Raw genomic sequence first — 15,711 nt, 5'->3', positions numbered from 1 at the left:
GCAGACATCTCTATAAATAAACCTGGATGAGCAGCATATATGGCCCCTGGGTCCTCCTTCCCTCCTTTATTCTCAACCTCTTCACAATCCCCTGCATTCACTGAAAAATGCACTTGAGTCACCCATTCCATGGGCCTCATTCTGACCCAATTATCACCCAGTGTGTGAAATCTTTATTTTAGATTAAAATTATTTCTTTTAATATTGTTAAAACATCAGAATTGCAAACAGAATAAAGTTAACAAAAACTCATCATCTAGATTTAACAAATGTAATAACTGGGTCATATTTGCTCCAAATTTTTTAATGAAATAAATATTACAGATATATTTGAAACCTCCTTTGTTCCCATCTAAAATCTCAATTTTCTCCCTCACTCCATAGATAATTATATTTCTAGAGGTGACAGTATATTCCCATTCAGAATTTATACTTTTACTACATACATGTGTATTATTTTACATCTTAAAATGTGCATATATTGTGTGGCGTAAGGACTGAAAACTAGATCTATGTAAGAGACTAAAGGGGCCAGAACGCCCAAGCTTCTATTAAAAAATTGCATATGACATCGGTAGGTTTAGATATAGGCAGGAAAAGATGAACTGAGTGTTTAGTAAAAAGTTAGGGGATAATTGAATACCCATTTGTAAGAAATAATCCTGAGAAATATATAAAGGATTAATTGAAGAGCAAAATTTCAAAATTTTAGAAGAAAAAAATTATAACAGTAGAAATTGATTTCTTAAATCAAGTACAAAATGCACAAAACACAGAAGAAAATACTGCAAAGTTTAGTTATATTAAAATTGGAAACATTTTTATGAAAACACACCATAAAAGAGGGGGAAAGACTAGTTATGATTTAAAAAAAGCATTTGCTACACACATATCAATAAAGGATGAGTATTCACAATACGGAATAGTCCTACACGCTAGTAAGAAAGAGATAAAAAAATATAGTAGGAATTAATGGGCAAATGGCTAAAATAGGCAAGTCATAGAAGAGGAAGCTGGAATGGCCAATAAACAAAAGAAAGATATTCAAATAAATTAAAATAAAATTTAACGTCTTTCATCTTGGAGCATATAAAATATAAAAGCCTGACAATTTGAAGTGTTGGAAAGAAAAGGGAAAATTATATTGCCATTTGGAAAATAATTAGCCCATCTATAGAGAAGCAGGAATTCATACATGTGTGACTCAGTTATTCCACTTTTAGATTAGACCCTAGAAAAACTCTGGCATATGTGTTCATGAAGATATTCACAAGGATGTATATTGTTATATAGGAAAATTATAAATGACCTACCCATGGAGCAATGGATAAGTTGTGCCATTTCCTTATTACTGAACTAGAGGCCCGGTGCACGAAATTCGTGCACTGGGGGTGGGGGTGGGGGGGGTGCCCCTCAGCCCAATCTGCACCCTCTTCAATCTGGGACCCCTCAGGGGATGTCCAACTTCCAGCAGTCGGACATCCCTCTCACAATCCGGAACCGCTGGCTCCTAACCACTCACCTGCCTGCCTGCCTGCCTGATTGTCCCTAACCCCACTGCCTGCCTGCCTGCTTGCCCCTACCTTGATCTCCTGCCAGCCTGATTGCCCCTACCTTGCCCTCCCCTATCAGCCTGATCACCCCAAACTGCCTGTGCCTTGGCCCCCAGTCTGGCCTCCCTCTGGAGGCACCACCCCCATAACCCCAATGCTGCTGCCACTGCAGCTGGTTATGGCTGCCTGAGCCTTGGCCTTTGTAGCCACTGCGGCTTTGTCTGGAAAGATGTCTGGAAGACAACCACTCTAATTAGCATATTACCCTTTTATTAGTATAGATTTGGGGACCATTACAACCACGCAGAACTTGAAGAAAACACATGGCCCTGGTCAGTTTGGCTTAATGGAGAGAGCATCGGCCTGTGGACTGAAGAGTCCAGGTTTGATTCTGATCAGGGGCACACATGCCTGGGTTTCAGGCTCAATCCCCAGTAGGGGGCCTGTGGGCGGCAGCTGATCAGTGATTCTTTTTTTTTTTTTTTAAATATATTTTATTGATTTTTCACAGAGAGGAAGGGAGAGGGATAGAGAGCTAGAAACATCGATGAGAGAGAAACATCGACCAGCTGCTTCCTGCACACCCCCCACCGGGATATGTGCCAGCAACCAATGTACATGCCCTTAACCAGAATCGAACCTGGGACCTTCCAGTCCGCAGACCGACGCTCTATCCACTGAGCCAAACCAGTTTCGGCTGATCAGTGATTCTTATCATTGATGTTTCTATCTCTCTCTCCCTCTCCCTTTCTGAAATTTTAAAAATATATATTTTTTAAAGAAAACACATGATCTTCACTTTGGGCTTTGTCATCTTACAATATCCTTTGTGCAGTGTTTTAACTTCCCTCAACTTTCCTTTACCCACCTTTAAAGTGCAATCTATTTTGGGGAAGATGATCAGGAAAGTGATTCCAATGGGTAGAAGTTTTTTTTGGAGGGGATGGGTCATGAAGATATTTAAAAATTGAGCATGGTGATGGTTGTACCACTCTGAATTTACTTTAAAAAACCAGTTCATTGTACACTTTAGGTGACATGTACAGTATATGGGTTATATCTCAACAAAGCTGTTCTTTTATTTCTTTTTAAATAAAGACCAGTCTTATAATCAATTGCAGATGTTTTCAGAGGCCCCTCAAGATTTGCTCACCATGTCCCAAATCACGGCTGTGATTCCCAGTTGCCTCCAGTCCTGGTGGATCTGGATGGTGTGGTTTGCAAAGGAGAAGGTGGCAAGAGGCTTATGGAATTTCGGCAACCCCATTCCCCCGGTCTCCTCATAGGGCACCAGGGCCATTCCCACTGTGCCAGCTCTGCTCCCTTTAACCTGTTGGGCAAAAGAATCCTGCATGCTCTGGCCAGAAAGTGCATTCTTTCTTAGGTGGCCCAGATGCTTTTTTTAAGGTCGTTTTATGGATTCAAAAGAATAAACAGATGTGGAAAGCTTTTGTCAAAATCCTTTTACATGGTTCTTCCAGTCTCATGGGAAATGAGATGTGGCTCTGAATTCATCCCAAAGTGTGTCTTTGGGCAAAAGCACCCAGAACGGCACAACTCCTGCAGAATGCCCCACACACTTTGCTGTCAGGACTCAGGGGGGCTTGAGGGTGAGCGAGGCAGAGGTGCCAGCACAGGACCTGGGAGAAGGTAGCGCTTTCTACACTGCCCAGGCCACGTGGACTACAGCAGTACCCGCCCAGGTGGGCAGGGTGTTTCTGCTGTTTTGTTTTTGGTCTGGCCTCCACCCCGTCAGCCACGGACCTGTGCCTGCACTGAGACTGAATGGTTTGATGGCCCTACTTTTTGGTGGACAGTGGATGCACTCCCAGAGACTGGCAGTTAGACTCTGGCGGCTTCTGAGTCCCTTGCGGGGAGAGCCCGGCCCTAGGTCAAGAACAGACTCAGGCGTCCTCGGCCAGGAGGCCTCCTTGGGCTAGGGGCCGCCACAGTTTGAAGGCTGGCCATGACCCCAATCCTGGCAGGGGTCTCCTCTGGGGTGCTGGCAGGCCTGGGCTTGGGCTGCGGGCGGTTTAGAGGCTGGTCACACCCCCGATCCTGGTGGGGATCTCCTCTGGGGTGCTGGCAGGCCTGGGCTAATGGCCACCCTGGTTTAGAGACTGGTCAAGCCCCCGATCCTGGCGGGGGTCTCCTCTGGGCGCTGGCAGGCCTGGGCTCTGGCGCCGCAAAGGGAGAGGTTCCTGAACCTGCTTCCCACACACCTAGGCTAGGATACATCTTGTAGGAGGCGGCTTCAATGCCGGGGGTCGGTGACCAGGTCCTTCGGAGCCTCGCTTTCTGGGCTGCAGTCCCACGTCTCCCAGTGCCCCAGCCTCGGATGCACCCACGCAGTTGCCCCCACCACCAGCCACCTCAGCGCAGGCCACAGCAGCTGAAGCCAGCCTCTTGGAAGCCAGGCCACCACACCCACCACCGCTAGTAGCTCTCTGCTGCTCGCTCTCTGTGCCCTGTCCACTGGGGTGGGGGAGTGCTCCCAGCCCAGAGGCCCTCCCTCCCTCCGCAGCCTGGCTTGGGAAGCTGGCCTCATGCTGGGGCTACTATGCCAGCATGCCCACTCGGCTACTATGGGTGCGACACGGGCCCCCACGGAGGCCAACCTGGAGAACGTGGACCCCAGCTCTGCATCCGGCTGCTGCAGATGGCCTCAGTGGTCAACTACCACCTGCTCCTTCCACTGGCCCCATTGATCCCTCTCAGCACCAGCCATTTAGGCCAGGGTGGCGATGAACCCCGCCCCGGGAGCGGCTGGCTGTGCCCGGCCATGCCCCCCGGGTCGCGATCCCGCCCAGGAGGCTTCTGGCGGTGCCCGGCCACGCCCCCCCGGGTCGCGATCCCGCCGGGGACCCCCGGGAGGCTTCTGGCGGTGCCCGGCCACGCCCCCCGGGTCACGATCCAGCCCGGGACCCCTGGGAGGCTTCTGGCTGTGCCCGGCCACGACCCCCCGGGTCGCCATCCTGCCCGGGAGGCTTCTGGCGGTGCCCGGCCACGCCCCCCCGGGTCGCGATCCCGCCGGGGACCCCCGGGAGGCTGCTGGCGGTGCCTGGCCACGCCCCCCCGGGTCGCGATCCCGCCCGGGACCCCCGGGAGGCTGCTGGCGGTGCCTGGCCACGCCCCCCCCGGGTCGCGATCCAGCCCGGGACCCCCGGGAGGCTTCTGGCGGTGCCCGGCCACGCCCCCCCGGGTCGCGATCCCGCCCGGGACCCCCGGGAGGCTTCTGGCGGTGCCCGGCCACGCCCCCCCGGGTGGCGATCCCGCCCGAGACCCCCGGGAGCGGCTGGCTGGCCCGGCCACGCCCCTCTAGGGTTGCCATCGCTCCCCAGGACCCCCGGAACTAAGAGGATTTGGTGCCGCCATCTTGGTTTTCTCAACGGCCAGATAGGCCACCCGGAGTCCCGCCCCCAGCCTCTCGCAGGCCCAATCATGGGCATAGCGGAGGTGCGGTCAATTTGCATGTTTCTCTATTATAAGTTAGGATTCTGTACAATAGCAAAAGGGAATGAATTCACATTCATTTAAAATTAATTTATCTGTGTGATTACAAAATTAATGTGGTTCACCAACCCTGGCCAGGTGGCTCAGATGTTTCTCCCTCAAAAATGAAATAAATTTAAAAATTTTTTAAATAAATATAGTTTAAGAAATAAATGTAATTTACTTCTGCTTGCTGACATTATTTTTCCAGAATATTTATATTTCTTATGTAGTAGCTACTGAGTACGTATATCAATCCTTTTCAACTAAACACATAATATGAAAATATGTGAAAGCTGTAAATTTGTTTCACTTAGATGTTCACTGAAATAAATTGTAAAATAATATTCTCAACTAAAAACATAGAAAGCAACAATATCCTAGATCCATTTAAAGATCAAGTTTTTCCTCAAGGAAAACTCTTGCCAATTTTTAAAAGTGTTTTTTCAATCAGACTTCTCACCCAGCAAGAATGAAATGTACAGAGGACAAAGATTCTCGAATTTAGTTTCATATCTTCCCATTCACTGTATAAGATTAATGAACATTGAAATGCAATGTTTTCTTTTGCCCATCTTACTATGAAAACACTGAGTCAAATTCTGAGTTATAAGGGTGTGTTTTTTTGTGGGTTTTTTTTTGGTTGGTTTTTTAAAAATATTGTTTTATTGATTTCAGAGAGGAAGGGAGAGGGAGAGAGAGAGAGAAACATCAATTATGAGAGAGAATTACCATTGGCCGCCTCCTGCACGCCCCCTACTGGGACACATGCCCTTGGTGAGTATGGAACCTGAGACCCTTTAGTCCGCAGGCCAATGCTCTATACACTGAGCCAAACCAGTTACGGCTCTGAGTTATAAGGGTTTGATGGTAGTCTAGAATAAGTGAAATTCTGGAATAAAAATATAAAATTTCATTTTAACCAGTAGCTTCAATTTCCTCCTACACTAAACATTTTACCAGGAGTTTACAAAAGTGTTCTAGACCTTTCCCTCCTCTTAAATCTTAAATTATTCCAATCAACATCTCCTGAAAATATTCAATGTAAAATATACTTTGCTAAGTATTTACACATAACTAAACAAGGCTTAGAGAAACTAAGTAACTTGTCCCTAGTTACAAAGTTGTCAGAGGCCAAGTCTGCATCTGAACTAAGGTTTTCAGACTACACCACAACTGTATACTATCACTTTATTTGGTAATTACATCTGCTGCCTTATAATACATTGTACTACTTTCACTTTATATTTCTTAATTTTTCCTATGTTCATGTCTTTAAGAGCAACAATTGTTTTGTGCTTTCATATCTTATAGTATCCCTTTGGTTTGTTGATTCAAGTTGCTTGTATGACAGAAGAATGCCAGACTACAAGTTTAAAAATTCTCAGGGCCTTACACTTGTAAAATAAAAATGATACCAAAATAATTGAGTGCTTACTGTGAATGCTTTCCATGTATTAACTCATTTAATCCTCCAACAGCCCTATGAAATCAGTACATTATTGTCCCATTTTGCAGAGGAAAAAGCTAAAGGCTAGAGAGTATCTCTAACTTGCCCAAGATTTAGGTTACAAGTTAGTAGGTGGAGGAACTAGGTTTCAAAAGCCACGGTATTGTTTCAAGTGGTTACTTGCTTAAAGTTCAAACTGTCCCTCTAGGACTAGACAGTGACTAAATGAAATGTATTCACACTGTAGGGAGAATTAAAAAATTTAACTCTGGGCACTGATTTCTTAGATACAACACCAAAAGCACAGACAACAAAAGCAAAATAGACAAATGGGACTACACCAAACTTAAAAACTTATGTGCATAAAAGGACACAATCAAGAAAGTGAAACACAACCTACAGAATAGGAGAAAAAATTGCAAATCATGTATCTGATAAGGAGTTAATATCCAGATTTTATGAATAACTCCAACTAAAAAAATAGCCCAATTACAAAATGGGCAAATGTCTTGAGCAAACATCTTTCTAAAGATGATATACAAATGGCCAACAAGCACATAAAAAGATGTTCAACACCACTAATCATAAGATAAATGCAAATCAAAACCACAATGAGGTATCACCTCACACTGGTCAGGACGGGTACTATAAAACAACAAAAAACAAGCAAATAGAAAACAAGTGTTGATGAAGATGTGGAGAAAATGGAACTCTGGTGCCCTGTTGGTGGGAATGTAAAATGGTGCAACTTCTATGGAAAACAGTGTAACGGTCCCCCCAAAAGTAAAAAATAGTACTTTCAATATAATCCAGCAATTCCCTTTCTGCATATATTCCCAAAAGAATTGAAGCAGGACCACAAAGAGGTATCTCTACACCCATGCTCATAGTGGCATTATTCACAATAGCCAAAATATAAAAACAATCTAGGTGTCTATTGACAAATAAGTAGGTAATGAAAATGTGGTATACACACGCAATGGAATATTGTGCAACTTTTAAAAAGGAAATCCTACTACATGCTACAGCATAGATGAACCTGAAGGACATCATGCTAAGTTAAATAAGCCAGTTAAAAAAAGACATGTCCTCGAATAACATTGTTTTGCTCAACTTCATTTTGTTATAAGGTTGATGAGATGCCATAGGAACTTAACTTTTTTTAAAGATTTTTTTTTTTTTTTAGAGAAAGAGGGAGAGGGAGAGAAACATCGATGTGAGAGAGAAACATCAATCAGCTGCCTCTCAAACATCTTCTACTGAGATCAAGCCTGAAACCTGGCATGTGCCCTGACCGGGAATGGAACCAGGAACCTTTAGGTGCACTGGACTACATCCAACCAACTGAGCCACACCAGCCAGGGCAGGAACTTAATTTTTGTTTATATTAATTAGCCTGTGTGCAAATTTGCTATCATTATACATCTTTTTGGTTAAAATTGCAGAACATATGGGCTATATTAAGTGAGGAATTGCTATATATAATTCCACTTGTATAAAGTATCTAAAGTGGTCAAATTTTAAAAGAAAATAGAATGGTGGTTGCCAGAGGATGGTGGGAAGGGAAAATGGAAAGCTGTTTAATTGGTATAGAGTTTCAGTTCTGTAAGATGGAAAGTTCTGGAGATTTGTTGCACCACAAGGTGAAAATGGTTAACACTGCTAAACTGCACACTGAAAAATGGTTAAAAAGGTAAATATTAAGTGTTTTTTGCCAAATTAAAAAAATAGATTAACTCTTTTCTTTCACTTCCCTTTCCTATCCTCTCTGTTATAGTATTCAATAGTGATATAATGAAAGGACAGAGAGAAACAAAGAATACAAATGCTTCAACAATGTAGAAACAAATTAAGAGAACTCCATATACTCATTATCAATTTTCTTCTTAACCTGGAAATACCTAAGTCTCCAGTGAAATATTATCCTACTAGAGGCCCGGTGCACGAAATTCATGCATGGGTCCCTAGGCCTGCCGGGTGATCAGGGCCGATCTGGGCCTTTGGGCTGCCAGCTGGGGCCTTCCTTCGTTCCACGCTGCCCCCTGGTGGTCAGCACACATCATAGCAAGCGAGTGAACTCCCAAGGGGACAATTTGCATATTAGGCTTTTATATATATAGACTAGTGATCCGGTGCATGAAATTCATGCACATTAAAAGGGGATTAATTAGAGGAAATAATTTAATATTGCTATTTGCCCTTTATCTATAATAGAAATGAAAGAAATTTAGTAAAATGTATATGAAAACATTCCTCCTATCAGAGTCTGGGGCACACCACGGGACCCAGAGTCAAGTCCCCGCCCACACACATGCACCTCAAAATCACGTGAGACCCAGACCTGGCCTTCCCCCCCCCCCCATTGGGCTACATCCAGACCCGGCCAGTCCCACTCTTGTCAAGCCCTGCTGGGCAGGGGACGTAGCCTTAGGTCCCCTGGCCCGGTGCCAGGACGGGGGCGTGGCCTGAGGTCCCCCAGCCCAGACTGGGGCAGGGGGTGTGCCTTGAGGTCCTCCATCAAGCCCCGCCAGGTGGGGGACACAGCCTGAGGTCCCCTGTCAAGCCCCGCTGGGTGGGGGGCATGGCCTGAGATCCCCTGTCAAGCCCCGCCAGGCAGGAGGGCGCAGCCTCAGGTCCCCCAACCCAGCACCGGGAGGGGGGAGCAGCATCAGGTCCCCCATCAAGCCCTGCTGGGTGGGGGCGTGGCCTGAGTTCCCCCGACCCAGCACTGGGGATACACCTTGAGGTCCCCCGTCAAGCCCTGCTGGGTGGGGGGCACGGCCTGAAGTCCCCTGTCAAGCCCCACCAGGTGGGGAGTGCGGCCTGAGGTCACCCGGCCTGGCGCTGGGGGGGCGGGGGGAAGCGGCCTGAGGGCTCCTAGCCCAGCACCAGGACAGGAAGCGCACCTTGAGGTCCCCTGTCAAGCCCTGCTGGGTGGGGGGAGAGGCGCAGCCTGAAGTCATCTGTCAAGCCCTGCTGGGTGAGGGGTGTGGCCTGAAGTCCCCTGTCAAGTCCCACCTGGTGGGGGGCGCGGCCTGAGGTCCCCAGGCCTGGTGATGGGGTGGGGAGAGCAGCCTGAGGTGGTCCCCTAGCCCAGCACCAGGACAGGAAGTGCACCTTGAGGTCCCCTGTCAAGCCCTGCTGGGTGGGGGACACAGCCTGAGGTCCCCTGTGAAGCCCTATGGGGGCGGAGGAGGGCATAGCCTCAGGTCCCTGCTGATTGCTTGTTAAAGCTTCTTATGGGAACTTGGCCTCAGCTGTGGGTGCAGCTATCTTTGTGATGGAGTGATGGTCAATTAGCATATTCCCTCTTTATTAGATAGGACTAGAGGCCCGGTGCATGAAATTCATGCACGGGGGGGGGGGGGTTCCCTACAGCCCAGCCTGGACCCTCTCCAATCTGGGACCCCTCGGGGGATGTCCGACTGCCGCTTTCGGCCCGATCCCTGGGACATCCCTCTCACAATCTGGGCCCACTGGCTCCTAAGTGCTCACCTGCCTCCCTGCCTGATCGCCTCGAACTGCCCCCTCTGCCAGCCTGATCACCCCTAACTGCCTCTGCCTGCCAGCCTGATCGCCCCTAACTGCCCCCCCTACTTGCCTGGTTGCCCCCAACTGCCCCCCCCACTGCCGACCGGGTTGCCCCCAACTGCCCCCCCCCCCCTGCCGGCCTGGTCACCCCCAGATGCCCCCTGCTGGCCTGGTCGCCCCACTCAGCCTGCTTTTCGGTTGTTACTGTGAGGGCATCGTGACCAATTTGCATATTACCTTTTTATTAGTATCGATCGCAAGGCACTATAGTGTAGTGGTTAAAGGCCTTTTGGAGCTAGAAAGCACAAGTACTAGTCTGACTTTGCTACTAATTACTACCTAGCCTTGTGTAGATATTCTCATTCATTCATTTATTCATTCATCCATCCACCCATCCATCCATCAAAAAGACAGTCTGTTTCCATATGGGTAAACCTGTTCAAATGAATCCTGTACCTCTACATGGGCTTGTTCTGAGGAATAAATGAAGTAATTCATATAAAACACTAGGCACATGGTCTGGCACTTTGTACGTGCTCAATAAACATTGCTATTATTAGTACTGTAAAGCCTAGGACATGAACAGGGTGAATTCAACTAAGAGTCCAGTACTCTGTTCCTTAGAGATCCGCCTAATCTGTGGATAATTATGGTGTTAGCAAATCAAATACTATTTTGCAAATCATTACTGACGCTGTATCCTTCTTGTCAAATTTGTGCTCCTCTCGCCTAAAGTAACTCCCTCCCAGGGAAAAGCAATGTCATCTCAGGTGTTCGAAAATGTTTGCTTTGGAAACAATGTTTTACCCAGAGATGCTGGAACCTGAGACTTGTACACTAGCGACTAGAGTTCCCAGTTCCTTGCACTTCACTGGGGGCCTAGGCCTTCTTTGGGGTGAGGATGGGGAGGGAGAGGGCCGCACAACCCACACCTAGAAATGAAGCCCAGTCTGGTAAGGCTGGGTCGGGACCAGACAGTCTCCCAGGGACATTCTCCTGGTAGAATGGCAGCCAGACATCTCCGAAAACGGACCAGGGAACCGGCAACTCTCGCCTGTCAGCTGAGAGCGGGCACCTCGCAGGCCGCTGGTGCAGGGGAGTCTCGGCAGCCCATCCCAAGCCAGTGCCCAGCCCGGGGCGGTTGGGGCCCCGGCGGGAGGGGTGTCGGGATGCTCCTCCCGGTGTCCCCCGGAGGGTCGGGCGGACGCGGGGCCCGTGCGGGCGAGGCTGGGGGCAGGGCGGGCTGGCGCGGTCGGGGCCGCCGGAGGGGAGGGGAGGGGAGGGGAGGGCGCCGAGGGCCTCACCGCGGGCCGAGGGCAGCGGGTACAGCTTCTCGGCCTTCTGCAGGAAACGCTGGGCCTTCTCGCGGTCGCCGGCGTTCAGGGCCTCCCGGGCGATCTCGACACATTTCTCCGCCTCGTCCCGGTTTCCCTCCATGGCTCGCCTGCGCCTTCTTCCGTTTCCTCCGGGAGCGCTGACCGGGGCGGAAGCCGCCGCGGCGGCCGAGGAGGCGAGGCCGGCCGGGTGGGGGCGTGCGGGGCGGAGCGCAGACGGCGGCGGCCCGGGCGCACTGGCGGGCTCGCAGCCCCGCCTCCTCCCGGCGGCCTCCCCGCCCCCCGCGGGCAGCTCGGGCGCGAGCCTCCGCTCCCGGCCGCCGCACCTGGGCGGCCGAGCCCCCTCGGCGGTCTGCGCGCGGCGCCCACAAGCTCCAAGCCGAGCACCCCGAGGGGGCGAAGGCGGCCGCCGAGGCTGGGACGGCGCCGCATGGGCCGCGCCGCGCGCCCTGACCTCCCCCGCTGGCCGCAGCCCGCCGGCAAGGCGGCGGGGTGGACGGACGGGAGGTGGGGATGGTTTTCAAGAAAATTCCCAGGTCGAGGGCCCCGCCTCCGGGCCCGCAGCCTCAGGAGGGTTCGGTCAGGTGACGACCGGCTGTCAGGCCCTGACGCAGCGCTTCCGGAGCAGGTGGAGAGCACAGCCGAGCAGGGTTGGAACCTAACTCCAGGGCTTGTTTTACCTGCCTTATTGTAGCGACACACCATTCCCCCTGACCCAGATCCCATTCGGTTGTCTCTTAGGGTACCAATGAGGTTCAAAGCCAACTGTTTGCAATTATTCTGGTCTTAACCCGAATTTTTTTATGCCCCAAACAGGAGGAAGCAGCTTTATGGGAATGTATTACCTTCACAGAGGAAAAGTACTTGGGTTTCCTCCCAATCTCGTTTTCATGACATTGCCGGCGAAATGTTGTTCTCCGGGGGAGGGGGCCAACTTATTGTTTGGGAAAGTCATGACCCAAATTTTAAAAGGTTAAGACAACTTGCCAGAAACCAAAGGTCAAAATAACCCACTCAACCTAATCACAAAATAACCATTTTTACAATGTTCACTCAAGCTATTGTTACCCTTGTTGTAAATACCAAAATTCAGACAAGACTTCCAAATAACTCCTGATTCTCTTCTGTAAAATGTAATAGTATTCCCCAAAGATGTTACCAAGTATCGAATAATTCAGCTTTCTATACAGTGCAGCACAAAAAACATTATCTGAAGTCTAAATTGAGAGTTCCTTTTGTGGAGGTAGCTAAATACAGGATTTGCCTACCTGCCCTCCTCCTCCCCAAGTCCACCACAGCAATACTGCACCAGTGCAGTGCTGTCACATACAGCAAGTTTGGCCAACATGCAAACTGAGATGGACAAAGAGCCTAAAAAACTTGTCCCATTCCAGTTCCTGCCAAAGTTTTAAAATCTTTAATAGCTAATTACACAATATTAACTTACAGTTTGGCCTGCTGTTTATATAGAAAATTAAGTTTAATTTCTGGAGAAGATATATGCTTAGGTTACTGATGGATGAGATACCTATTCAAAAGGAAGGCGATTCTATTACAATCAAGCAAATTTAAAAACACCACTTGTTTGGGATATGACCTTTATTGAGCTTATCCACCGGAGTGGAAATAATGTCTGTACAAAACCAAATGTTTGTTACTATAACTTCTGCATCACAATTAAAATCCAAACAGTTTTTTAAAAACAGTCAACTCAATCAAAACCCACTACTTCAGAATCAATAGCTTCTTTGAAGCCACAGTAACACTTAAATATGGTTAAGACTCGAATGCAGAAATTTGGTTGGTTGGAAAGCTAATTAAACTTCCAACTTGCTCAAATAGAATTACAAAAAGGCAAAATTGTGTTTTTCACAGAGATACAGTCCACTGGAATCACCAACACTGGACAGCTGTTAGAGTATTTAGAGTCCTGAGATAATATGAAATCCAGGCATCTTTTAGACAGTCTTCTGTTGTCCTTTCTTCCCAATCAGAGATTTGTGGATGTGTGGAATAACACCTAGGAGAGGGACAGGGATTAATTCTAGTTTTTAATACACATTTAACAGTTGTTCAACTTGGCAGATGTCTTTCAATGTGACAGTCAAGTATGCAAAGTAAAAACTCATTAAGTTATTCCCTACAACGATATTCATGATGGAACCATTCTGCACATCAGTGAAATTTTGCTCAGGGATCCTCTTTTAGATTAGAAATTACTAATGGGAATTTTTAAAAAGCTAAGAATTATTTTCTCTAAAGGAATTTGAAGTAAAATCTTAGTATTCACATACCACCACCAGCAATTGTAGCCTTGATGAGAGAATCCAATTCTTCATCTCCACGAATAGCAAGTTGCAAATGACGAGGGGTAATACGCTTTACCTTTAAGTCTTTTGATGCATTTCCTGCCAATTCAAGTACCTAGAAGGCAAAGACCAATCAATTTTCTTCCAACTATTCTTTAGGCCAAGATCCAGAGCAGAACAAACCTTCATAAACATAAATCTAGCAATTGGCTCCCTCCTCTCCCCTTCACTACCTGAATGTCAAAATGGCATAAGCTATAAAGGGGGCACGCAATTTTATTTCCAAGAGCAGCTCAAGCTCAGTAGGATCCCTTAATGATCACCAGCTCCCTCTAGCGTTCCCAGAGGCTTCTCGCCGCGTTTAGGGCCTGGGAGTTTTCTTGCATCACTTTCCTCCTTCCCTCTCGCCACCTACCGCTCCCCCCCCTCCCCACCCCCCGCAAACCATTTCCAGATTATAGGCGTACACCCACATTTACCTCTGCGGTGAGGTACTCCAGAATGGCTGCGCTGTACACAGCAGCAGTGGCGCCTACACGTCCGTGACTGGTCGTCCTAGATTTCAGGTGTCGATGAATACGGCCCACCGGAAACTTAAACATTTTAAGCAAAAACAAATGCACAAAGGTATGAATCAAAGATGATAGAAATCAAACGCGCGCCAAAGCCAGGAGCAAGGACGCTGGTGCAGCAACGGGCCCCCCGTTATTGACACACGTGATCGCTCCCCCCCCCCGCCCCGATATTTGTCGAATCCGCAAAACAAGTCGCGACACCGCATCACCCACGCAAAGACGAAACACGCTCATCTCGAAGCGATGATCAACAAGGAAAGGATTAAGAAGACGCCACGATCCCCAGACTGCACCGAACCACCACTGACCTGCAAGCCGGCTCTCTGCGAGCGGGAAACCGCCTTTGTCTTGGCCTTTCCGGAGTCTTTCCCAGCCTTACCGCCAGCCTACGGCGCGCACACGCCCGCCAGCGAAGGAGGAACGGAGAATATAGGATTACTGGGGCGGCGCGCCCCTCCCCCACCGCGGCGCGGCGCGGCCCGGCTCGAGCGCGCCCCCACGCCCCGCCAGGGTCTCCGGCCCGCCGCGCGCCGCCAGGGCGAGCCCGCCTGCACGCCCCCCGCGGCGCGCCCGCCGCGGCCGCGCGCCTCCGTCCGCCCGTTCGCGCCCGCTGGTCCCCAGCGGCGCTGCGCGCGCCACTCAACCGTCGCCGCCCGCCGCGGGATCGGAGGCGGCCAGCTCGCCACCGACAAATCGCCTCCCCCCCGCTCTCCCAAACACTGTCTCCGCGCCTTCCCAACCGCCGCCACTTCACCCCCATCTCCGTGTGTTACGGGTCTTCCCCGCTCCGGTAAAAAACCCGCGGGGCCTTCCAGAGCCCCTGCGAAGTTTACCATTTCGAATCCTGCTGAAGCCCAAGCGAGCAAGGCAGAGAAAGGAGTAGTCAGACACCCGGCGAGATCCCACCGCCTACTCCCTCGCACCGCGATTCAAACTGCGCTGTCTCCCGCCTTCCCCGCTCCCTTTATACTGCAGAATGTTCCCTCATCCGGGAACTCGGATTGCTCATCCCACCAATGGCTGCCTCCCGCCCTCGGGACGCGTCCTTGAGGCTTCAGCCAATGAGCAAGCGCAGGAAAGGGTGGCGGGGCGGGCGCTTCGCAGCTCGATCCGCTATTGGGACGTGGGAAAGGAGGGGGGAGAAGGGAGGGATGGGAACCGGGGAAAAGAAGGGCACAGCGGCGGGAGGAAGAAACAGAGCGAGCGACGCTGCGGGAACGAGGACAGCCTGCGATTGTGGTCACGTGCCTGGGAGGAGGCGCTGAGCGGCTTTGGGGAGGAGCACGCAGTAGCGCCCCCTGGTGGCCTAGCCGGGTTCTGGCGACTGCGTGAAGTTGCCTCCGGGTCTAAGGCGCCCTCCTTCCTGTTCCCCACCCCACACACCCCAGCGCGTCGCCGGCGGAGACCCGCTGGCAAACATCCTTCTTCCGGGGCACCCTCCTCCCCACCCTGCTATCATCCATCCCT

General features: G+C 49.8%; 2 protein-coding genes across 5 annotated transcripts in view; both read right to left on the bottom strand.

The window, feature by feature from the left end:
* DNAJB14 (DnaJ heat shock protein family (Hsp40) member B14) overlaps positions 1-11,815 on the bottom strand; it is a 48,182-nt gene extending 36,367 nt beyond the window's left edge. Inside the window, exon 1 of one of the 4 annotated variants that reach the window (XM_054727132.1) lies at positions 11,331-11,815. In XM_054727132.1, the coding sequence (XP_054583107.1) occupies positions 11,331-11,463 (133 nt within the window). In that variant the 5' untranslated portion in view covers positions 11,464-11,815. The remainder of the gene's footprint in view (positions 1-11,330) is intronic. The other 3 variants (XM_054727128.1, XM_008156655.3, XM_054727122.1) reach the window with 3 other exon arrangements.
* A 1,126-nt stretch (positions 11,816-12,941) lies between these two features.
* LOC103299794 (histone H2A.Z) lies at positions 12,942-15,210 on the bottom strand. Its single transcript, XM_008156654.3, has 5 exons — positions 15,078-15,210; positions 14,553-14,630; positions 14,149-14,262; positions 13,655-13,784; positions 12,942-13,380 (listed from the first exon to the last, which is right to left on the bottom strand). Exons 1-5 carry the CDS (start codon positions 15,078-15,080, stop codon positions 13,319-13,321), a joined length of 387 nt encoding a protein of 128 aa, XP_008154876.1. The 5' UTR covers positions 15,081-15,210; the 3' UTR covers positions 12,942-13,318.
* Between the last annotated feature and the right edge of the window lie 501 nt (positions 15,211-15,711).

The sequence above is a fragment of the Eptesicus fuscus genome, chromosome 2 (assembly GCF_027574615.1).
Source record: "Eptesicus fuscus isolate TK198812 chromosome 2, DD_ASM_mEF_20220401, whole genome shotgun sequence".
Taxonomy (NCBI): Eukaryota; Metazoa; Chordata; class Mammalia; order Chiroptera; family Vespertilionidae; genus Eptesicus; species Eptesicus fuscus.
This window is presented reverse-complemented; position numbering and strand designations above follow the sequence as displayed.

Coding starts and splice junctions, on each gene's coding strand:
- LOC103299794 (XM_008156654.3), bottom strand. Junction 14,263..14,552: donor CGCAGAGAGCCGGCTTGCAG/GTCAGTGGTGGT, acceptor AAAATGTTTAAG/TTTCCGGTGGGCCGTATTCA. Junction 13,785..14,148: donor TGGAGTACCTCACCGCAGAG/GTAAATGTGGGT, acceptor TTTGCCTTCTAG/GTACTTGAATTGGCAGGAAA.